At 44.1% G+C, this 25,818-nt stretch overlaps 1 protein-coding gene across 5 annotated transcripts in view; it reads left to right on the forward strand.

Annotated features, from left to right (window-relative positions):
• Window positions 1–25,818, forward strand: part of LOC133486647 (ATP-binding cassette sub-family C member 4-like) — a 56,340-nt gene that overhangs the window by 16,762 nt on the left and 13,760 nt on the right. For 4 of the 5 annotated variants that reach the window (XR_009791092.1, XM_061792110.1, XM_061792108.1 and 1 more), the window contains 7 exons: window positions 8,258–8,337; window positions 16,780–16,930; window positions 17,514–17,633; window positions 19,030–19,140; window positions 19,210–19,310; window positions 19,621–19,812; window positions 25,114–25,269. Coding sequence is in view for 4 of the 5 variants with exons in the window: in XM_061792110.1 (XP_061648094.1) it covers window positions 8,258–8,337; window positions 16,780–16,930; window positions 17,514–17,633; window positions 19,030–19,140; window positions 19,210–19,310; window positions 19,621–19,812; window positions 25,114–25,269 (911 nt within the window). In the remaining variant the exon portion in view is untranslated. Of the gene's footprint in view, window positions 1–8,257; window positions 8,338–16,779; window positions 16,931–17,513; window positions 17,634–19,029; window positions 19,141–19,209; window positions 19,313–19,620; window positions 19,813–25,113; window positions 25,270–25,818 lie in introns of those variants that run through there. The other variant, XM_061792111.1, reaches the window with a different exon arrangement.

Below are 25,818 nucleotides of genomic sequence, written 5' to 3' on the forward strand. Positions count from 1 at the left end.
GTCGATGCTTTGCCGCCGCGGCTTCATCAGCATACACACCAGCCTCGACATATTGGGAAAACCTGTACAATTTCACGTAAGCATAGAAGTAGCAAAAAATACTACTTAGTTCAGAAAGATAATTGCTTAAAGTTTTATAATTTTATTTAGGTAGTTCTTTAATCAAACAAAGCTCAAATCCGAAAGATATTGTTTTGTTGGCTATTGTTGGTTGGTCAGTAAGTAGTATTACACAAAATTTCAGTGAAACTTAGTGGAGGGGAGGCACATGTTCCTAACAACAACCCATTCAATTTTGGTGAATATTCAGATAGGAAATACAGATAGAGGAATACATTTTTCGAGTCATGATGGAAGCACTCCACTGCCCCAGACAATAAAAAGTTACAGTTCTATCCATCCCAAACATCTTTTTTCATCATTCTTCATAAACCAGAAAGCACTCTGCTGACTATAGATAGATAGATAGATAGATAGACAGATATGAGAACAAAAACTTATTTTCCTTTAAGTGGTCATGATGGAACTGTTTTCCAGCATTGTCAATCTCCATGAACTAAAAAAGAGCTTACACTCACAAACTGACAGATGTTTTGTTTCACTTTTTTCAGAGGAATTCACTCTTTGCTATTTGTCACAGTGCACCATTCCCCCACCTCAGAAAGTGAATGGTGGAGGCCTGTATGTCCATTCCAAATGTCTTATGCCATTCTCCATGTACCAGAAAGTAGCTTGATAATTAAGAATCTTACAGACTAATGCACGATTCCCCCCCCCCCCCCACACACACAGTTTAGTTACTTTGTGTGTTCTCCCCCGTGCTTGTGTGGGTTTCATCTGGGTACTCAGGTTTCCTCTCACATTAAAAAAATATGCTCATTGAGGACTCTAAACTGTCGCTGTAAATGGTTGTTTCTGTGTACTCCGACTCTCGCCCAAAGTCAGAGGGGATAAACTCCAGCTGGTCAGCGACCCTAATGAGGTCAAGTGCTATAGAAAATGGATGGCTGGATAACCTCAGCTGCCTCATTATGAATATAAAATGGTCCGGTCGTCTTACATCTTCCTCTTGAACCAGGAAGTGGCCCGCAAACACGCTCTACGTACGTACAAATGAATACAATTAGCTTTAGTTCGCAGTTCGACCGTGGTGGAGGTCTGGAAATTTTTTGTAAAAGCAGCATCTGTGATATATCTTTGGGATGAGAACTTGTTAGGGATTTGACAACAGTGTACATGAGTAAGTGATACTGCCACTGCGGAACAGGCTGTGCAATGAAGAGTCGGCCACAGAGGTAAAGGTTAACCTTTCAGGCGTCACTGCACAAAGGTCTTACTTGTCGCTGTATGAATGTGCCGTGTAACAATGCAATACAGCGGCACCGACTTTGAATTGATGGACAGGCTTTGTACGTCTTCTGTATCAGCAATTCAACGCTTCTGAGCCATTCAGTTACAAATTGTGTCAGTGTTATCTTCGGTGCTGCGCGGCTATCGTTGACTCCCAAATTGATGATTACAACCTTTATATTTTACAATAACTTTACGTGACAAGATAAGTATTCAATGTGATATTAGTTTGAATGAAAGAAAGAGTTAAGCACTATTTTGTCTGCATCCACATCGCAGAATAATATCAGCTACTGTTCCAATATACTACTTGAGAAACATGGCAGGCATGCCACCGCATCATTATTGCGGTGTAAAACACAATGGTGTATTTCTAACAGTGAAATGGGACAAAAGTGTTCTTTTCACCTTTACCTCAGATTAATTTATAATTTTTTGGAGGTGAAGCTATCAGCCGTAAATGCGCTAATCAACTACAGTAGGAGGGATATCCTATATTAATTATATTTATTACAGTGTTCTAGATCCCTGCTTGGAGCCAAATATGGTTCAAGTGAAACCTAATAAAATGAAATGAGGTCATACGATTCGGAATTCGACCAAAATGGTAGCCCTAAAAATATAGCATATTTCAGTACAGGATTAACTGGATGTGTGCATCGTCGGTCATTAAAGTTGAGACCGCTCATTCGTCAGTGGTACATTTTGTATGATAGTTAAAAACGACACAGACAAACCGGACTGAACTGGACAATCGTGACGTGAACAAATTACTGCCGCGCACCTGGCGCTAGACCCTTGCACACATAACCATCAATAACATGGTGCAGTTGTCTAGGAAGAAGCGGACTGCGCTGCGTCATAATAATACAAAGCGAGGAAACAGTTAAGAAATTAAGGACAGAGTGGATGTTTGTCTGTCTGTCTGTTGGCAGCAAAACTAGTCACCAACAGTCGGGCACTCATGAAAACTAGTTACCGAACCGCGCAGCCACGTTGCTCGATGTGTGGTGGGCCTTACAACAATACTTATAAAGGTTTCATGACGGTAACAGTGAGACGCTGGAACGGATTTTGTATGGAAATCTAAACAAATCGACGGTCGACTAGGATCTTGGAACAGATTATGACCGATTAATTGTTTGATTTATAGTCATATATTGTAACTCAATATATGGAGTTTAGCATAAGGTATACTGTAAATACAGCCATTCATTCAAATGTGATCCAGTTGGAGCAGCACAGACAGTGGTGGATGTGCTGAGCTGATGTTGATCCCTGTAATTTAGTGTCATTGAGTGGCTTAATCCCCTCAGAGACTGCAGGCCAGAGCCGCGGCTCATCAGCACAGTCAAGGAGTGGAGTTTCAGTCAACACGCACAAACTCACACATAACCATGCCCCGTGTCTACCTTTCACATCAGCACAGTCGTCCATCTCTGTGCTGAACATTAGATCTTCTGTAATTCCCCATGTGAGATTCTAATTGTGTCTACAGAGCGAATGTTTTATTTTCCTTCTCGAAACGTCTGTATTTCCGGTCCAGGATGCAAGAGGCAAAGTGGGGGAAGGATTGCAGACAGCAGGATGATGATATCGAAGTGTGTAAATTGAATGTGGAGATGGAGCGGCGCGCGCGTGTGTGCAGCGTGGCTGATAGAGCTCCCCCTCGCTCGGCACTTGCACTATTTAATTGCATGAAAGGGAAGGCAGGGAGATTGCACAAGCCTGGCGGTGAGAGCGAAGAGAATGGATTTAGAATGTATTAGTATTGGCAGCAAGGTGCCGGCGGTGGGAGGCTGCCCCAGGCCCCCTGGGCCCTCCATGGAAAGTGCAGGTGAGCTGTGCCACCTCCAGCCTTGGCAGCCCCCCCTCGCCCCACTCCTTAGTATTCTGACATTATTGCACTTGCCTGTCTGAAAAGGCCCCTCTTAAGTGCGCTGGTGCCCACACGCGGAGTTGGTCCCTTATCACGATGTTTACAGGGAACAGCGATTTGCCACACGCCTCGCTCGAGCTGGACCCCACTGTTCCACTTCTTTAAATGGGCCCGCTCACCTGATATCTCCACCGGAGTTGTGAGGGCTTGATTTTTCCTGAGCCTAGAAAAGTGGTACAAATCACCCCTGGTGTCTTAAAAGCATGAGAAATTGTTTGCTACTACTATATATCGCTGCAACACTGATAGCCATCTTAGCACAATAGTTGATATTGTTGACAAGCACCCAGTGATTGAAGCCATTGTCCCGTCCTGATCTCACCTCACAGGCATTTCTATTCGTGTAACTGCAGCACTGTAATGCATCCGCTCTATAGTGGAGGGTCTATACCTCATTCCCTCTCTGTTAACCGAGCCGCTTGTCATGTCAAACAGCTGATACCTGACTGATGTCTGCTGCTTTAGGAGCCTCGGAGCGTCGCATGATGTAACCTTCAGAAACATATCCCTTTCTCAGTGGCATTGTTTGTTCAAGGCTTGCACGAATTTGGGTCATCTGTGGCTTAGACAGTAACATTACATAAAATATTATTGGATCCTGCACAAACACGCGTTGACAAGCTGTTTTTCCAGGCTAAAGCGAGGAGATTGGTTGCTAGCATAGCAGCAGCAGCAGCTCTACTCATTTATTTGAGCCCTTCCCTCAGGATGTCTGTATGCTAAAGGGGCACTCACACTGAATACGATTAGTCTGCCTCCGAGTGTACAACATGCTTACGCCACTTGACTTTGAATCAGCGCTGATTTGGAGCATTGCTGGCTGGTTGCGGGGAATAATGCTTTGGCGGGGTTTATGCAATGGATGTTACGCAGGGAGCCCGGCCTGGTCCGCATGCATGTTTTTAGGCGGGAGCGGTATTTTGGATAAAGCTGTAAGCCGCTTACAGCCGTGGAGAGAGGTGATTACAGGGCCCACCTCCATAGCAGTGACTGGGAGGCAACTTTTAGGTCAGTGGTGCCATGGTTCCAGCAGCAGGCCACACACTCGCACATTCTCCTCCCTCTCTCCACCTTCTTCAATCATGTATTCATGTATTCACCTCAAAACATATTTGCTTGCTTAGTCAGGGTGGGATTTGCTGGGTAACTCTTGATCTTTTTTTTTTTGCATATGATCATATTTTACATCATGTATCACTGAAATTGAACAACATGAAGCACAGGATTGAAATGAAATAGATATAAAAACATTTTAAAATGCTTTCCAGGCCAATAAAAAGTTGATTTTTCCTGAATTAAAGAAAAGTACACACATTTATAAAAAAAACACAAAACAAACAGTTTAAGCGTCAGAATTGAAATACAGTGGTGCCTTAATTTACGAATTCAATCTGTTCCCTGACCAAGTTTGCAACTTAAATTCTTGGTATCGCATATCAACTTTGTGGTCATGACGTCGATATTTCATCCCACCCTGAGACCGTATCACTATCTTAGGTTATCAATGTTGTACCCTGAGATAGCAACGTGACAGATTGTGATATCGATATTTGTCCCTCCCTCCGTTCGACAGTGTCAGTATGAGTTTGGCGTTATCGATACTGTACCATGAAAGATAATGCAATATGGAGATGTCCCAAATTTCACCTATTTTGTCCTGCAAATTCCCATGCGATATATTGTGATGTTGAGCATTTTGCCCAAAACTAGACCAGTGTTACCTGACCTTTATTGAGTCAGGGCAAATACTTTACATTCGAAAAAAATCTCATGGCACACCACTAAACAAAAATGTAACAAAAAGTGGATAGACCGGTTAATTATGTGCCTTCTGCCATCTAGTGGAAGAGCATTTAATTGTTCTGCCTGTCACGATATATCGCTGCCATAGATAGATGAATAAAAATACATTATTTGTAGTAAATAATTGACCAAGTTTCCTGCGGCACATTTGGTGATCTCTCATGGCACACGAATGTGCGACGGCACATTGGTTGGGAATCACTGCCTTAGGCAGTATTGATATCTGACTTACTGTATTGATACTAAGCCGTGAGCGAAAATGCGAGATATGGCAATATTTTGTCCCACTTCTATTGTTCAGTGACGAGTGAAGGCAGCGGTGATCTAGGTGGCACCGATCTGTTTTTTTTCTTTATCTGCCACAGAACCTTCATCATGGTGAGATAAAGAAAGCCTTAAGGCAGAGTGGAGTGGGGATTGTCAGTTTCAGTGACCCCGCAGTAAACAGTGTGTGAACGCCACTGGAGGATAACCTCATGCGCTCTGTGCCAACATAAAGGAAAAAGAAGAATGCAAAAGTGCCATTTGAAATAATGAACACCTGAGCAGATTGGAGGCAGCTCAATTAACGTCAAAAACCTGCCAATCACAACAAGAACAAGGCTGGCAGGCAGTTTGTGTTTCCCCCTCCGCCAGCAGCTTTTGTTTCCAGACAAAAGCCTCCCGCACGCATTCAGCCGAGAGATTTTTTATGAAATGGAAAATAAATAATGAGTCATTGTTTTAAAGTAGATTACCACTTTTTTCTGATCTCCCAATGTTTATATTCAATTGTGATACATTTGTCTGTGGTCGACAAAACACTACACAGCGTTAATTATAATGGTTACAGCTACATTGATATTTGGCCTTTCAAATATGACTTTAGAACATAAACCCTGAATTACACTACCAATGCTTTCAGATTACTGTATTATTACCTCACTGACCATAAAACAAAGTATACATGCAGGGTAGATGTCCTTTAGGGCAAGCTATTTAGTTAGGGTCTCAAGTTAATCACTATTAGACAGTAGAATTATGCCATGTCCCCTAGCCAATGTGAAGAATTGAGAGGGATACAATTAAACATGTATACATACTGTATGAATACAGATGTATACTGGCAGCATGATGAAGTAGCGGGTAGCACGTCTGCCTCCCAAGGGTTCGAATCTCGGCTCAGGCCCAGGTTTTGAGGTTTTCAATAGGCACTCCTGCTTTCTCGCACAATCCACAAGAAAGAGTACTGCTACTTCAAAACAGGGGTCATCAGGCTTTTGCAAACTGAGAGCTACTTCTTGGGTAACGATTAATGTGAAGTGCCATCAGTTTAATGTACACTTCTGAAACATTATTATTGCTCAAATTATTTGGGGGTGTAAATCCTCTCATTGTCGTTGCGCCTGCTAGTTTGTGTCCATGAATACTATTGTTTGGTCATGCTCCACAGTACTGACCTTTAAACTATAAGATTTTTGTTTCTTCTTTTACAATATTGTTATTTCCAAATTTACACCACTGCAAGTAAGATTTAAAAAAGAATACAGATACAAACAAAAGTAGCTCAATGGTAAGTGGTCTTTGGGGGCTACCTGGTGCCAGGGGGGAACATGTCGGTGACCCCAGCTTCAGAATAATATGACTCAAAACTAAAATGTAGTCCTAAAAATAACTACCGGTACTTCACTAAAAGTAAGTAAAGACTGGAAAAAAACACAACAAAACAAAAAAACTAAAGCACTGAGTAACTGGTGCATAACTTCTGATTTATTTTGTAAGCAGAGCATGAATGTCAAACAAAATAAATAAAATCAAACATGAAAGTGCAAATGTATATATTGCCCAAGAATAACACTAATAAATGATAAATACAATATTTATAAACTAACAAATGAATGCAAATTCAACCCCAAGAAAAAGTCTAATACATTTTGTTTAGACTTGTTAAACAGCACAATAGGCTCACCAGGCAGAGATTACAAAAAGCTCGAGAGTGAATATAAAAAGTCTACACACCCCTGTTCAAATATCAGGTGTTTATAATATGAAAAAAATGAGACCCAAGATGAAGCATTTCAAAACGTAATCATACCATTAAATTCCCTGTAAATTGAATCAGGGTCTTAGAACTTGGTTGCACAAGTGTGCACACCCTCTTAAGTGGCATATGTTCAGCTTTACCCAATCACATTCAAACTGATGTTAAACTGATGGGAGTCAGCACACACCTGCCACGATTTAAAATGGCAAAAACAACAACAAAACATACAAAGTGCCAGCATAAACATTATATGCTTTATTCACTGAATGAAGAAGCTGCTTGTCGTACCACGTTTATTAATAAAGTATATGCTTTTTAGTAGCTTTGTTTAATGGTACTTGGACTACAACCTTAGTTGGTGTGGGTGTGTGAGAGCGTACAAATGACTAACGTTAATAAGAAAATGATGACAGCACTGTTGACTACAGCATGTACCCCACAAGATGCACATTTGACTGATACCTTACGACCATAAAAGAGGGCTAATGCACAGCCAAAACAACAACAACCCAAAAACTACAACTTACGTTTTCAAGCCAGAAGTGGAAAGACGACAACGCATGATAACGCTGTTGATTTTTAATGTCTCGAATGTGAACACGGAATAAATGTGTGGCCCGGGGTGCTCTCCCGCTGTATTCTCCAGTTTTTTGTCTGCAAGCTTCACGTAGATGAGATACTTTGTGAGCCTGGCTGTGTTTGTTCGGTGTAATGGAGTCAAAAGTGTCACTAGTGATGACGTTGTATTGGTGAAACAGAGTCAGAAGTCTTGCTGACGAACCGAAAGAAATACTGTAGATCACGCAAGCAATGAGATCAAAATGAAAGTAGCTAATAAATAAATAAATAAATAAATACTCAACTAAAAGTAAAAAAGTACAGTGTGTTTCCCGAAAACTATTGTGACAAGTAGAATTTATCAAGCGTTAATTAAATGCAACAGTAAATGTAGTGTGTTACAACACCTCTGTTAATATATCTGTATAAAAGAGAGCATTATTGTCTTATTGTCGTAGGCAGGTGCAATTGTTTGTATTGGATCCTATTATAATGTGTAGGTGTACATGAGCCATTGTGCAAATGCCTTCAATTATGTAAAACATCTGTTTTTATGTGTTCTATTGTGTGACGTGGTTCCACAGGAAGAATCCTCAACAGGTTTTCCAAAGACATCGGCTACCTGGACTCTCTGCTGCCATGGACGTTTGTGGACTTCACCCAGGTGAGTCTCACCTCGGCAGGTTAGCTTGCCGGTGCTGCAGCGCGGGGAGGCCATTTCATGCATGGCTAAACCTGCTTTGTGGTGCGCGTCCCCTAATCTGGAAACAATTACTGTGGGATTACCTGCCAGCGCGGCCCAGCGCCTTCGCAGATTTAATAAAAGTGCCTCATAGGCTGGGGGGGGGTGGGTGGAGGAGAGGAGGCGTGGCTCCCATAGTGTGACACAACACAGGCGGCCTCTTCACAGAATGTGTACGCAGCCTAAGCAAGTGATTGGGAGAAAAAAAGGTGGCACAGAGGAAATAATGGACAAAGGATGATGGCTCTGATATGGAGGGGAACAGTGGGGAGGGGATGACAAGGACGGGGTGTTGAGAGGAAGTGAGGACGTGTTATGTGTTTGCAGGGGTGGAGCTGCAAATATGGCCACAGGGGAAGGAAGGACAGTTGAGGCTATCTTGGCACAAACAGATGTTTTTTAAGAACATGTTTTTAATTGTGGTTTAGATCACTTGTGGAGGACAGTGTAACATCGAAGGTTGACGACACTGGATGACCTTCAATTTGTTAGGATTTGAATCACAAACTTTCCCAAATGAAATCATCCATCCATTTTCTACAGTGATTGTTTTCATCAGAATCAGAATCAGAATCAGTTTTTTATCCTAGCTGACTGGGGCAAGAGTTGAGTTACACCCTGAACTGGTCGCCAGCCAATCGCAGGGCACATATAGACAAACAACCATTCACACTCACATTCGCAGCTATTGACAATTTAGAGTCTTCAGTGAACCGAACATGCACGTTTCAGCAAAATGGAAGGAAGTACCTGCAGTAGGAGAACACCCGTGCAAGCGTGGGGAGAACAGATGTTCTGACCACTACTCACTGTGGTGCCCGTAGGAAATCATGGAAATAATCTGTTCCTGAAGGGTGCCATACAAATTGTATTACGCAAAAACAATGAAAGGTGATGCATGTATCAAGGAAGAATCCATTTCAATTAGGTGCAGATCCAGATACTGTAAATGAGCAGATTGAGGAAATTCTTGTAGAATTTTCCTTGGTACAGTCTGCTTGCATTGGGGAAAGTGGGCCACCAAATCTAGCAGATGGAGCGGTATTAAATGTGGAAAGAGTTTTTTTTTTTTTAAAACAGATTATAGCCTTAGTTAGACCATTTTCAGAGTAGCACTTGCCTCCTTTGACACGATTGGCCTAATACGCCGCTCATCTTAGGCCCGGTAGCCAAGGGCCACCCCGATGCAGAACCAGGTTAAGTTACCGCCACTATCTCCCACGAAAGTCTGCGGAGATGTGCCAGCTCATGCACCTCGCTCCACAAAGAAGGGAATGTTCGCTGCACAATTGGAGGTAGAGGAGCAGGCGTGGCTCCTTGGTTAGGGCCAAAGAATGGAACAAAGGCACGCTGAAAACGAATCCCCCCCCTCCACAATGCCTGAGTGATGTTCGTGGCAGATACCCATCTCCCGCTAGACAAAAGCCATCTTAAATGCTGAAAGCACAAAAGATCGCACGTACAAAAGCTTTTTGTCCACTTCATTTTGATAAGGTGAATAATGGCGAGAGTAAAATAATAAGTTAGAGAGAAGGGCCCGCCGGTGGCGCTGAAAGCAGTGAAAGTCTACAAGGCTGCAAGTGAAAACACACGTTGACTTCACACCTACCCTACGGGTCTGTTACATTGGTTATTGTCATTAGTGTCGTCACTAAGTGCGCAGGTTGATTTGGTAGATATTATGTACAGCCAAAGCAGTCGCAAAATCTGCAAGCCACAGGTGGCATATTTTAGATAAGGGTTCTTGAAACAGATCCCCGGTCAGTTTTTATTGGGTCACCAACTTTCAAGTGTAAAATCCTAAAAGGCTTTTTTCATTGGTAAGCCAGAACAAAATTTGGGCAAAAGGCTGTTTTTGCATCAAATTCATGTCTGTTGTGTTCTTTAGTGTTCATTTATATGACTTCGTATATTAGCAGTTTTTTGCAGTTTTGGGTCCTGGGGAGCAACAAACTGTCAAATTTGGGCCTTGAGTTCCTTTTGAGTTTTGGACTCCCTGTTTTGGACAAAGTTCTATTGTTTAGGCTACTTTCTGTTCTTGTTTGCAGATGGCTTCCATAGATCATTAATGCTTTTTGGAAGGAAGGCTTTTTCCCCTTCTTTAAATCAAAGCATGAGCTGCACAGAAAAGCTGCTGATCCTGACTATTGTTGCTCATTCCTGCGAGGACATTTCCCCCCATAGTCTTTGTCTAAATGGTTGTCAGGCGGGAATAAAGTGAAACTTCATAAACAAAGCCCTAACTGGTTTATCTCCCTCTAAAGGGAGAGCCCGTATTCTGTGAAGGGATTTGCACCGGAGCCTCCCCTTTTATGGTGAAGTAAGCACTTTAGCAGCGCCACCCTTATACCCACCTAACAAGGGGATTCCCTCAACCTGGTTACACCCTACAGTCCCTATTATTATATATTTTTTTAAACAGGTCTTATTTTTCAGTAATTTAGTATATTGAAAAGAAGAATCTTCTTCTCTGCCCTCTTTACAGCCCGGCGACAAAGACAGAAATGTCAATTAAAAACACCTCAGGCTTTGTGGACTGTTAGCTTTTGTGCGGCCTTGACCTTTAAATCCTGGGTTGCCTCTGTTTTCACAGATGGGGCAGAGCAGGGGGCAGGACAATAAGGGGCTTGTGCAGAGGGGGGGTCTTTCAGTGCAGCATTTCATGTGAGAGCTCTTGACCAAGTTACACTGCTAACTTTTGGGCTACTTACTATGAAGTATATTGGGATATACTTCTTAACCATTTCATTAAATGTCTCTTTCATTCAAAATAATTTTTTTTCCCCTACTGTTTTACACATAACGTAGGTCAAAATGAGTCCATGACATGGTTTCAGTTCGACATCTATGCGGTTTGTCGATTGAATGCAAAAGTCAATAAACGGCATGAGGCTTGCAAAACGAGTGGATTTGAAATCCCTGACATTGTGACGTAGTTTTGTCAACTAATACTCAAGTACCTGCCCAATTTATGTTTGGTAACCACTCACTCAACTCAGTTAAACAGCAACACTGCATTTCCGGGTTTTAAGCGAATGAGTCCCGGCCGCTGCCGAGCCATATGAATACAGTCTATGAAGTATATATATGTTGTGTTTTAGAACAATACTTGACTATATTCATAATTGATGATGTAACAGTGGTGGGTGAAATAGTAATGCTTGCATTCATTGTCGCCAGCGATGATCATTTCATCAGGTTCAATTCCAATGAATGGGAGTGGATGACGAGCATAACCTTCTCTTCACATTCCCTATTAGTGGGCCAACATTCCAACGCTTGGAAAATTGTGTTTCACAATGATAGCAACGGAGGACGGTCGTGGGAAAAGGAGGGGGGAAAAGATGCTCACAAGTAACTCACACACACACACACACACACACTCAAAGGGCACATCTGCCTGCTCCTATAACAAGGCTGTTGCCCTGCAGAGTGGCATACAGCTTGGGTGACTTGTTGCACTGGCCGTGGTGGCTGACAGCACACCTTGGCGAGTGCGCTGATGACCCGCTAAAGAGGACCGAGGTGGGAGGAGCATAGCAAGGTGCCGCAAATGAAGCGAATGCACGCTCAGTGTGTATAAATAACCACGCGATCAAACTCTTGCGAGGGACGGGAGTCTGAATGCTTGCATCGAAGGGCGCGATGTCTCTATGACTGCTTTGCCGACCCAAGCTTCATCATACCATTTTTTTTCTCTTTGTCACCACTGGTAACCTTACGTTATAATGTCACAAAACACAAAAAAAGCCTAAGAAAAAGCAAACACGTGGAAATAGTCCTCAAAATGCTTGCAAGAGTTGCCAAAGTCTCGTGTGACGTCACCATAATGACGGTTTGACTTTCAAGGGAAATTTTTCCAGCAAATTTTGGTTGAATTCTAATATGAACGACTTTATGGTATGGAGGTTTTGAAATTAAATTGGAATTGAGCATATTTTGGAATATGTGAGGCAACAAAGAATTGTAGTAATGAAACCGTAGGCTACATTTAAAGGAGACTTTTACTTGAGACAGTTTGCGTCGTAAAGTGTTATGACGTCATCAGGCTTCATCGGCCTCCGAAACTGGCCGCCACCCCTCAATTGGGACACAGTCACTGTCTTCCATTTGGATTTCCTGTACAATAGCCAGGTGTGCCAATATTTTTGCCATAGTGTGTCTTGAGCATTCCTCCAAATTCATTCTGCCATGAGTTGTACGTTTTCATTGAAGGCAAATAACAGCATACAAATTGCCTCCTAATTCATTCATAACTGCAGTAATGCCTAAAGTCATCATTAGAGAGAATATAGCTGGTGTGTTTGTTCATCGTGCTATAGACACCAAGTGAGCACAGAGGACACTTGCAAACACAGAGCGAAGATGGCTATTGTTTAAAAACACTGGCGGGTGGATCATTTTTCTTTTTGTTGGTGAGTGTGTGTATGCATTATGGCGCATTGTGTGTCAGGCTTCTTCAGCGGTTTTGTGGGATATGAGAAGTGCTGATGTAACCAGTGCTGCGGGATGGGATTTCACCGGCTCTTCTCTGGTTCTTGACCGCCTCGGTGACGGAACAAGTCAAGAATGCGCCGCACAGCTTCGGGCGCTGCACAAGTTACTCTGGGAAACAAAAGGAGACGCTCGTGGGGAAAAGTATGCAGCATGTGGCATCATACATCCTCATAAGGTCATAAATGAGCATCTCTTTAATGATAGCGCCCCAAAAATTAGTCGGTCAAAAGGGTGCAAAAAGGTTTGGTGACCACTGCCATAGACAACTGCCCCAAATCAGCTGATTGCATGGTCCCATGTGAGTCTTTAAATTCATCCAGTGAGGTTATATTGAGTAAAAAAAGAGGACCAAGCCGCAACCTCTGGTGCTCCTTTAAGAACCAGACCTAAATTATGTGCACCCATGCCTATGTAGTTTAAACTGTAAATATACCCCTAACGATAATACCAAGAAATAGTATTATTCCAAACCCACAGCATTACCCTTAAAAATAAATATTTTTAAAATGATTTAATTAAAAAAACAAAAAAGTACATACCGTTGTTTCTTTTTGACTGAAGTACTTTGATGTCAAATCCCAAAAGCTCCAAGTGGGATCTCCCAGTGTTTTTTTTTTTTTAAACGCAGCAGTTGACAACCACATTGTATTCCACTGGACATTTTCTGGATTTTGTCATGTGCTTCAATATATGTGAACAAAAAGACTATTCAAGCAAAGTTGTTCTGCCTAGCAGTGAAGTTAGTCAATGACCGTTTGAGTTCTTCACCTTTCGACGAAAAAGTCAGATTTATCAGAATTGAATTTTAGTCTGTTGAGCTCTCAAGTGCGGTACTATATTGTAGTATGAAAGCACAAAATATGACAACTGCCAAATAACGTCAGACGTATACAACAATAAATCAATGTATGCTGATAGGAAAGATGACGAGTTGACGGTCAGTCATAAGTGCCAATCATGGTCATTTCATGGAGAACATCGACAAGAGACGCTCTCAGTGTTCACGTGTAGTCCTACGATGCTTCGGTCCAGCACTTCAGCTGCCGTGTCTTACACTCACTCAGGCCGGGGGGCGCTGAGGGGGTCCTTCAAGCCTGGGAACTTCCTTTTACACTGTCTCAGCCTCGCCCAAAAAACCTTCCCATGTGTCAAAATGATGAATCCTGGCCTTTCTGTCTGTGCCTCTTGCATTGGTGAGGGATTCACCAATCACTGCTCTCCCGTGTCGTTAAAAATGTGTTTTGTGTCACGAGGCGGAGAAAGGCGGGATGACTGAATGGCGGGCACAAATGATTTATAGTTGGAGCATTGGAGAGAGCACATTTCAAAGCCTTTCTCTTATTTCCACGATGGGGTTGGAAATCAGCAGCTTGACTGAGCCCAAATAAGTGACTTCTTTTACCTTTTCACAGCACACAAAGGCTCTACTCCAAGGACTACTTGAGCCACCAATGTAGACAGCGTCTGAGACCACCACAGTATGTGTCAGCCTCTACTCATCACACAACAAAACACACTGACTGCAGCTTTATGAAGTGAAAATGGCTCAGAAGGACAAAATGTGAAGGAGGTGTCCACAGTCATTTCTCCCAAATAAAGGATGCTGCATCTGGGCATTTAATACTAAAATAAAGGCCAAAGACAGAGCAGAATGGATTGGGTCACCTCCATTGTTCCAAAGCCCGAGTAGAACAGCCCCGTTTTGTTTCAGTACCACTGACCCTTGCAGCTTATTGTGCCGCCCTGTCATGGAAAGTGTGGAGCTAAAAAAAAAAAAAAAAAATTCCGGCAGTGACAGAGGACTTCTTTTGAGGAGTTTTCTTTGCCGTGCTTTCCCCTCATTTCCTGTTTTGTTTGTACTTTTTTTCCCAGTGGCAACCACGGTGTACTGTCAGTAAATAAAAGGGAGCCAAAAGGAGGCTGCAGTGAGCGTGCCGACTCCTTGTGTCTGCGGGGATGTTTAATTAAAGCCTTGTTTACTTTGCACCGCACTATCGCTGCCCCAAACAAATATGGCGATTAACTTCAATTTTCTACATTTATTGTGACATCAAAGAGGTGATGGTATCACCAAAGCAAATAAAGCAATTAGGGTCCGCGGGGATCTGAATGGACTTTGCACAGAGCAGTTGTGCTTGAATGAGTCAATCACATGCGTGCAGTGGCTTTCTTTTCCTCGCTATAGAGCAATTAGCGCTAATTCTTTATTTGTACATTAAACCTTTCTTCCATCTATCCACTTTTATGTGCAACGGGATGTGGCTTTGGGAGTTTTCTGTTCCTGTGCGGCTTCGCCGGCGAGATACGGTAGCGCCCCGAGAGGGTGAGGATGACTTATCGGACTCATCTTTGTGTAGTGGTGGGCGGGAGCCGCCGTGTTCTCGATGCTGACGCGATAAGCGGCAGACCGGGCAAAATGGATGACATCAAACGGGCGGACATGGCGACAGAAAGGCCCACGGGGAGCAGGAGGAGCGAGGGCTGCTATCTCACGCTTCCTCTTCCTCATGCGTCCCCTTTGCTGACCCCTGCCGTCAGATAAGGCGCCCAGGCTCGGACCCTGGTGATCCCGAGTGAAATGGGCCCAATTAGAAGTGAAATGAACTAAGCCAGTTAGCATGATGTAAAAAGAGGAGTACGGGAGTTATTTGTTCACGTCATGTGTGTTGCCCTCAAGGAAGGAGGCCAGATAGCGTGCACTAATGGCCCGTGTGCCATCTTTCTCCGCAGTCTGCTAGCCTTCCATCAAGGCTCAGATTGAAACTTATGTAGTGTGAAATTCTCGGGATCGGATGTGCTCTGTAGTTTCCACTCCCCGCTTGATTGTGTGGGCTCCACCACTGGTAATATCCTCTTATCCGACCCGCAAATGGAATGGAGGGGCTTCTTGTCACCCCCACCTCCCAAAAAAAAACTAACTCTGAAAGTGATCGCCCTTAAATGTGTGCTTAAATGCAGATAGTGTCCTGTAATTAAAGTGCAGCAGAGTAATATTCATCGCCAACTTTTTTGATTGTCTCTATGAGTCTGAGGTGTCACTTGGATTAGTCAAGTGAAAGCATCTGCTGCTACAAACTTCACAAATTGCACAAGACTTCTTAGAAATACTCATTACAAAGCTAGATTGAAATGCAATAGTGTTTTTTGGTTAAGTGTTGTTGTTGTGAGGTGGCCTGGAAAAGCAGCTGAGTATTTTTTTCATACTCACATTCTACACCTTTAATTAGTCTTGTGGGAGGAAGCTGAAGTACCCGGATTTGGGTGCAGAACCTCAGAACTGCGAGGTGAATGTGCTAACCACTCTACTGGGAGAATTACGGAAAATACAAATGTAATATATAATGACGTGTGAATACTGAATAGCATTCACGCAATAAAAAGTGAAATGTAAATAAAATGACTGTCACCTAACAAAATAAAATGCATTGTGCCAGAAGCACATTTATTTTTAATCCATGGTGTAAAATATGACCCTTCATCAGATTCTTATAACATTTTAATGACAATGTTGGTACAGTATGTGTGTCAGAGGCATTCACTCACAGCTGAGTGAGGAGTCACTGTGTTGTTGTGGAGGGCAGAGTGTGGTTCTTGGTGGCCAGCGGACAGTCACTATGGCCTGGCCTCTTGCCTGCCACCATTTCTGGGGCCGGAGGTGTTGAAGGTGTTGAAGGCGCCGCCGCGGGGGCTGCTAGGAAGTGAGCTACGGCCAAGTGGTAAATTCTCACCTGCTTCTAAGTGAGAATTAGCGCGGCCGTGGTTTTCCTTTCACGCATGCAGTGAGTCACCTAGCCTGCTGCTACCTTATTATACGACGGTGGCGTGTAGACAAATATTAAAACTTACTTATTTTTCTTGTTTCCTCAGCTGTTCCTTCAAGTCCTTGGCGTGATCGTAGTGTCCGCCATAGTCATGCCTTGGATCCTCATCCCGTTTGTTCCTCTCTTCGCCTTCTTCCTGTGTCTGCGACGCTACTATCTTCAGACCTCCAGGGACATCAAGCGCTTGGAGGCAACCAGTAAATGTATTTTTTTTATGGGGTGGAGGGGAGCTGTGTGGGGCTAGGCATGTCCATTCGTAGTGGGAGACAAAGGCGGACCACAGGAATGCTAATAGACCATTGAGGAGCTCCACGGTCATTAGCATAAAGGCTAAAGGTGGCGCTGGCCTATGACTGGGCCACACACAATTTCCTCAAGAGACGGAGTTCATGACATCACGTACAATGGGGAAAATACCACGTGGGCATGACTGGGCTTGAGTTCACCTATTTGGATGCCGCACCGCAAAGGCCCAAATGTGCACTGTTCCAATAGCTTGTGTCATCTTCAAGAATAAAGCTTCTCAGCGGAAACATTTAGGCTTTGTGAGCCTGACAAATGAAAACAAAAGATGGCTGAATTGCAACATTTCCATAAAAGGCTTTAATATAGAAGCTGTGAATATCACAAGCTAACATTTTAAGTCTTTGCTTGACTGAGCGCTATTGAAACACTGTTCATTATTTAAATGAAAGTGCAGTGGAATGGAAGTCCAGACCCAGCCTTTTGTTTATGTTGAAGTTAAAATACTAAATGTATGCCTTTGTTGATTTCCTGCAGCAAGGAGTCCTGTCTTCTCCCACCTCTCTTCTTCCCTGCAAGGCCTGAGCACCATCCGAGCATTCAGGGCTCAGCAGAAGTTTCAGCAAATGTTTGATGACTATCAAAATCTCCACTCAGGTCTGAAGACTTTTTTTTATTGTATTAACTCAGTTAAGCGGGTGCATACATACTGAGCTTTAACATCTAAAACCAATTTTTAAAATGTGAGCGATCCCACACGACATGGAAAAGAATTGTCACGGGTTTTCTTACTGCTGTCACAGTGTGTGGCGTACTCAAGATGACCAGCATAGTACACCTAACACACAAAACCGTATCTCCACCTACAAATGCGAGTCTCACAAACCAAAAGTCTGTCATAGTACCCAGACTGACCTACGAGAGGCAGCATGGTGCCACAGGGCGTCCAGACTCCTGGAAAAAAATACCTAGAAAGAGTAGTACAATGCAACCTTGATTAACGATTGCTCCGGTTCACGAACCGAATTTTCAAAGAATTATTGCCTAGACTCACAAACCACTGTATGTTTTGGTGCATAAACATAATTCACACAGTGAGCTGCGCATTTCAGGTATCTTTATTGTTTTGCTCTAAATTAGCCCCAATAAAACTGAAAACTGCTACTGACTGTGTTATTAGGAAGCCTAATTGCATTACTGTTGGACAAAAAAGAAGGAAGTAATAACGATACTTGAGAATGGTGTTTGTGATCTTGCTATATAGTTTTGTTTGGCGAAATTTGTACTACTGTTAAGAGGCAAAAAAGAGGGACTGTTTTTGACTAGCAAAGACCTTGAATTAGCGGTAGGAAAATGATTGCTCGCTGGTGTGGCTAAATGAAAAAAGAGCTTACTGGTGATAGCATTACCATTACGCGATAGCTCTCTATGATGTACAGTAAGTGCACTCCATTTCATTATGCAGTGTGTTTTCACTTATTTGTACTGTATTAATTTTTACCTTCACACTGATAAAAAAAAAGAAAAAAGGTAAACCTGGTTCTGGAATAGATTAATTATTTTTCCATTCATTTCAATCAGAAACATCGCTTCGGTTTACAAACACTTTCATATTAGGTTAACTGAGGTTCTCCTGTACTAATAGAAGAAATGGAGGACCCTAGGCTAACTGTAAGCTTATGTGGTCACTACATTGTGGTTGTAAACTCGTCTTGACATTTCTATTGTGCAAATAGAATGACTTAGGAGACACGTTATACTAACACTCACACGCCTCTATTTGTCTCAGCGCTAGCTTGAAGTCACTTCCTAATTGGCTATTTTTCAGTTTCAAGTCACAATCACCAAGTCACTCTTAACAGACCCCACACTACAGGATAATCTTTAGAGACATACGATAATCAGGCCTTTGCTGACAGTGATCGCAAGGGAGGGAAAAAAATGTATCTCGATTATCAGTATATGTGTACCCTGCTTAAAACTAATGACAAATCGTTGTAATTCAAAATTATTTGGATGCGTTCAAAGACTAAATATCCATGTTTGCTAACAGAGGCCTGGTTCTTGTTCCTGACTACCTCTCGCTGGTTAGCCGTGCGCCTTGATGGGATTTGTTCCATTTTCGTCACCCTTACCGCCTTTGGCTGCGTTTACTTCAGTGATGGTACTGCATGGGCTTCCCGTAGCCATGTGACGCATTCTCAAAATCTGATCATTTGTTTACTTATTGCAGACATGGACCCTGGTGCAGTTGGCCTGGCTCTGTCATACGCTGTGACACTGACCGGCATGTTCCAGTGGGGCGTCCGACAAAGTGCGGAGATCGAGAATATGGTGTGAGATGTCTTTAAACACAACTCATATGAACCAAAGTATGAGGGCACACAGGAATTATAGTTATGAGAAGTGAAAATGAAAGAAAATGAGAATTTTGGGGCTCAATCTCTAGAACAAAAAATAGGCTTTCCTAAAAGTAGAGTAAGAACTTCCAGACTGGAGGTGGGATTTGAACACTGAACCTAAGAACTGTGAGGCATACATGCTGACCACGAATGCATTGTGCTGGCCGGAAGCATACAATTGTCCAAAATGTCTTGGCAAGATGAAAAATTCAATACCATATTTGATATAATTGTCTTTGTAGATGACATCTGTGGAGAGGGTGGTGGAGTACACGGAGTTGGAGAGTGAAGCACCCTGGGAGACAGACACGAAGCCGCCGCATGATTGGCCCAAGAGGGGCTCCATCACATTTGACTCTGTCAACTTCTCTTACAACGCCAGTGAACCTCTCATCCTCAAGAACTTGACTGTGGTCTTCACAACCAGAGAAAAGGTACACACCCACATAGAGCGGAACTTCCAACCAGAAACATGCCTCAAACGTTTAAACGTGAGGAATGTCATCAAATCTCATGAGACTTCAGATCAGAGGGCAACTTAATGTTCGACTCCACAAATGCCTTTTCTAGTGATGGCCGCTTTCTAAAAGGTATCAGTGATGGCAGAGGAAAGTGTGACGATAACGATTGATAATTGAACTAACTGCGGCATAGCAGAACATCTGGCTGCTCAGTACAATAGGACCAATGTATTTAATTCAATATCAATTATAAGTGTACATTGATTTTACCAAGCAGATTCCATTTTGAGGATTCAGTACAAAACAGTACCTGATGACACAAACACAAATGATTTAATTGATTTAAGTTTTATTATACAACGGTTACCTTCTTGCTATATTTGGATGAAAGTTTAAGCCTGGAGCAAATTAATTAACTTCACATTGTTTGTTATTTGGAAAATTTGACTCAGGATTAAAATGTCACAGAATGGATTCTTTGACTTTGGAGGTTCCACTGTACAAAGGAATGAGGTCCACACAATGTTAAGCTCCTTATAAATAATCATAGTTCTTGCTTCCAATGGCGAGATCGTCCTCACTGGTGTGCACAGCCCATGACGCGGGTTGATATGCAGCTAGTGTAGAAAGTGGGATGTGCTTCATTGTTACGTGGCATTCTTTCCCAATCAATTATTAAAGGACAGCATATTGTGCCGCTGATTCTCCAGGACTATACCATTTGTGATTCATGGAATACATATCTTGTAATTAAGACTGTTCGAGTGGATCCATTCAGTCGCCATTTGCATTTTGAGCTACCTGCCGGTGACAAGTGTTTATTCACTATGAGAGAGAGGGAAGGCATATGGAGAGAAAAGGAAAGGAGATGGAGATGGTTGAGGATGATTGGGATTGTGTTTAATGCAAGGGGGTGTGGTTTTGCATGGCTATGCTTGGGCAGGGTGGCTGATTTCACAATGAATAGTTTGATAAGTGTGGAGGTTCTGGCTCTGGCATAGGGAGGGTGCAGGATGTGGGTGTGTGGGGGGGTCTTTTCTCTGCTGCATTTCACCCAAAGAACCACATTCATTTCCAGCAAACCTCACTGAGGTCACAAACTGTACATAAACTGATTTTCAAACTCGATGACACATTTTTGTACCAAACTGATTACTTGGTCAGTGGCTAACCCACACTGCCTATGGAAGGTGACAAACAACCATAAGACTAGAGTGAAAGATAAAAACATCCGCCATTGATATACCGGATCCTCTGGAGAATTGTGTGAAAACACACAGCTCCACCGCAACAAAAACTCTTGGGGATTTCCAAGTAGTGCAACACTGATGCAAACCCCACCCTGTATGTCTTACAATACCTCAGTGGTCTGCAACCTTCTTTGTACCACGGATCGGTTTCACATAAGATAACTTTACATGGACCAGACCAAACATCAGCCACACAGAATAAAGTCCAAGCCACTCAAACACATTTCTTCGGATTTCAAAACTATTCTGTACTGTATAAGCTATATTTTACCGAGATTTCACAAGTGTAAAATTAAGTAAATCGCTATATTGTGTTATACACAATATAACACACAGTCTTAAAAGACTATGAATGAGGAAGAAATAAAAGAGGCATCTCACACATTCCTTACAAACTTGTCACACAATTGTAAAAATAAGTTAACCACTCAATAGCATAAAAATAACAAAACATTGATGAACAGTGAGAACCTACTGGAGTTTACTGCTTTGATTGTGAGTCTGCTTACTTTACTGATCTTGTGATTTATATTATCATAATACCTCTTTCGACCCTTGTTAAGTTTTGCTATGAAAAAACAAACAAACCTGTGCATAGTTTATCCTTCGATGCTCACTGAACTGAGGTCTTGCAAGGCATGCTGAGGTCTGGAACAATATGCTGACATTTTGACTTTTTCCGTCAAAGTTTAATGCATTTAGTGTAATGTACTGTACTGTAGTGTAATGGGGTTTGTGTGTCCCAATGATCCTAAGAGCTAAGTTGTCTGGGGTTTTATGTCCCTGGCAGGGTCACCCATGGCAAACAGGTCCTAGGTGACGGACCAGACAAAGCACGGATCAAAGAGCCCTTATGATGATGACAAAAAATGGACTCAGGTTTCCCTTGTTCGGACGCAGGTCACCGGGCCCCCCTCTGGAGCCGAGCCAGGAGGTGGGGCTCGAAGGCGAGCGCCTGGTGGCCGGGCCTGCAACCATGGGGCCCGGCCGGGCACAGCCCGAAAGGGTAACGTGGGTCCCCCTTCCCATGGGCTCACCACCTGTGGGAGGGGCCATAGGGGTCGGGTACAGTGCGAGCTGGGCAGTGGCCGAAGGCAGGGACCTTGGCGATCTGATCCCCGGCTACAGAAGCTGGCTCTAGGGACGTGGAATGTCACCTCTCTGGCAGGGAAGGAGCCCGAGCTGGTGTGTGAGGTCAAGAAGTTCCGACTAGATATAGTCAGACTGGCCTCCATGCACAGCTTGGGCTCTGGTACCAGTCCTCTCAAGAGGGGTTGGACTCTCTTCCACTCTGGAGTTGCCCATGGTGAGAGGCGGCGAGAAGGTGTGGGTATACTTATTGCTCCCCGGCTCGGCGCCTGTACGTTCACCCCGGTGGACGAGAGGGTAGCCTCCCTCCGCCTTTGGGTCGGGGGACGGGTCCTGACTGTTGTTTGTGCCTATGCACCAAACAGCAGTTCAGAGTGCCAACCCTTTTTAGAGTCCTTGGAGGGGGTGCTGGAGAGCACTCCCGCTTGGGACTCCATCGTTCTGCTGGGGGACTTCAATGCTCACGTGGGCAATGACAGTGAGACCTGGAAGGGCGTGATTGGGAGGAATAACGGTGTTCTGTTATTGGGCTTCTGTGCTCATCACGGATTGTCCATAACGAACACCATGTTCAAGCATAAGGGTGTCCACACGTGCACTTGGCACCAGGACACCCTAGGTCGCAGTTCGATGATCGACTTTGTGGTCGTGTCATCGGACTTGCGTCCGCATGTCTTGGACACTCGGGTGAAGAGAGGGGCGTAGCTGTCAACTGATCACCGCCTGGTGGTGAGTTGGCTCTGATGGTGGGGGGAAGATGCCGGTCCGATGTGGCAGGCCCAAACGTATTGTGAGGGTCTGCTGGGAACGTCTGGCAAAATCCCCTGTCAGAAGGAGTTTCCACTCCCACCTCCGACAGAACTTTGCTCGTGTTCCGGGGGAGGCGGGGGACATCGAGTCCAAGTGGACCATGTTCCGCGCCTCCATTGCTGAGGCGACCGACCGGAGCCGTGGCCGTAAGGTGGTCGGTGCCTGTCGTGGCGGCAATCCCCGAACCCGTTGGTACACACCAACGGTGAGGGATGCCGTCAAGCTGAAGAAGGAGCCTTTTTGGCTTGTGGGACTCCTGAGGCAACTGATGGGTACCGGCTGGCCAAGCGGAATGCAGCTTTGGTGGTCACTGAAGCAAAAACTCAGGCATGGGAGGAGTTCGGTCAGTCCATGGAGAAAGACTTCCGGACGGCTTCGAGGAAATTCTGGTCCACCATCCGGCGTCTCAGGAGGGGGAAGCAGTGGGGATGGGGCGCTGCTGACCTCGACTCGGGACGTTGTGAGCCGGTGCGTGGGAGTTCGCCCAACCAGTCTACATGTGTTTTGTCGACTTGGAGAAGGCGTTCGACCGTGTCCCTCGGTGGGTCCTGTGGGGGGTGCTTCGGGAGTATGGAGTACCGAACCCCCTGATACAGGCTGTTCGGTCCCTGTACGACTGGAGTCAGAGTTTGGTCCGCATATCCGGCAGTAAGTCGGACTCGTTTCCGGTGAGGGTTGGACTCCGCCAAGGCTGCCCTTTGTCACCGATTCTGTTCATAACTTTTATGGACAGAATTTCTTGGCACAGCCGAGGCGTAGAGGGGGTCCGGTTTGGTGGCCTTAGTATTGCATCTCTGCTTTTTGCAGATGATGTGGTTCTGTTGGCTTCATCAAGCCGTGACCTCCAACTCTCACTGGAGCAGTTCATAGCTGAGTGTGAAGCGGCTGGGATGAAAATCAGCACCTCCAAATCTGAGACCATGGTCCTCAGTCGGAAAAGGGTGGCGTGCCCTCTCCAGGTCGGGGATGAGATCCTGCCCCAAGTGGAGGAGTTCAAGTATCTTGGGGTCTTGTTCACAAGTGAGGGAAGAATGGAACGGGAGATCGACAGGCGGATCGGTGCGGCGTCTGCAGTGATGCGGACTTTGTATCGATCCGTTGTGGTAAAGAAGGAGCTAAGCCGAAAGGTGAAGCTCTCGATTTACCGGTCGATCTACGTTCCTACCCTCACCTATGGTCACGACCTGTGGGCCGTGACCGAAAGAACAAGATCCCGGATACAATCGGCCGAAATGAGTTTGCTCCGCAGGGTGTCGGGGCTCTCCCTTATAGATAGGGTGAGAAGCTCGGTCATCCGGGAGAATCTCAGAGTAGAGCCGCTGCTCCTCCACATCGAGAGGAGCCAAATGAGGTGGCTGGGTCATCTGATTCAGATGCCTCCAAGACGCCTTCCTGGTGAGGTGTTCCGGGCACGTCCCACCGAGAGGAAACCCCGGGGACGACCCAGGACACGCTGGAGAGACTACATACTTCTGCTGGCCTAGGAATGCCTCGGGATCCCCCCGGGAAGAGCTGGATGAAGTGGCTGGGGAGAGGGAAGTCTGGCCATGCCTGCTAAAGCTACCGCGACCCGACCTCGGATAAGCGGTAGAAAATGGATGGATGGATGTAATGTACATAATGATGAATAAAAATACAACAATAATAGTAATACTAATAAAACAACCGTGACCCTTATCACAACAAGCAGTATGCAAGCAGTATGCAAATAGTACAGTGATGCCTTGAGATATGTAGAGGCAAAATTTAAATTACACTGAGATTAAAATACACTTTTCTAGTCAATAAACAACTGACTGTTATCAGTATGAGGCCTGTTGTTTGTTGGCTGTTGCATATACAGTATGCAGTTCTCTACAAGCCCAGTTAGATTTTACAAAGAGAAACTACAGTATGACATCCCGACTGGAGGTTAACATATCTGTTTTCAATCAGTCTTATTTTTTTCTTCTGCTGTCACAGAAAATGTCTAATGACATGGGCCCTCATAGACATGACAGCGCCACAAAAAGCGCTGTGATTTATTGCCGGAAGGGAGCGATTTGTCTCTTTAGTGGATTTCTCTTCTTCCTCTTTTTCTTCTTCTTTTTCTGTGCGAGTTAAGTTTTCTATCTGTCCCCTATAGGTGGGCATTGTGGGGCGCACCGGTGCTGGTAAGAGCTCTCTGATCTCGGCCTTGTTCCGCCTGGCAGAACCCGAGGGCAGGATCATGATTGATGGTTTCCGCACATCTGACATTGGTCTGCACACCCTCCGCCAGAAGATGTCCATCATCCCACAGGTCAGCTTCTTATCGCTACTTACTACTTTTCATTACAAATACAAACTACACACAAGTCGAGATACAACTGCTTATAGATGGCCAACGTGTATCCCATCATACAATCCTAGAATTTTCTCATGCGTTCCGATATACACATCGGATGGAAGCAGAATTACAGTGTAGTTACCAACAACAACAAATATCCCTGCAGAAATGGTGGATGAACAACCAATCCAATGTACCTATAACAGTAAGGGATAAATAATTGTGTTCCCAGGCTCCCCCGACAGGTGCGTAATGTTATTGTGCGGCAAACTGTGTACGCGCACTGCATACAAAGCTGACTCACGTGAGCTTTGATGCTAGCGCAAAATGAGAAGTGTTCTGACTGGTCCAACAATGTTAGCAAATATTAGTTGGTCACTGTAGTTGTGAATGACAATCATGCTTAACCATTTTTTCCAATATTATTAACCCCAATTTCACTCTGACATCTCTCCAAGCATGTCTGCATGTGTGTGACTGTGAGTTGAGTTTCCCATTAAGGGTTTGCATGAGTAAACTAAA

Source organism: Phyllopteryx taeniolatus, chromosome 12, assembly GCF_024500385.1.
Source record: "Phyllopteryx taeniolatus isolate TA_2022b chromosome 12, UOR_Ptae_1.2, whole genome shotgun sequence".
Lineage (NCBI taxonomy): Eukaryota > Metazoa > Chordata > Actinopteri > Syngnathiformes > Syngnathidae > Phyllopteryx > Phyllopteryx taeniolatus.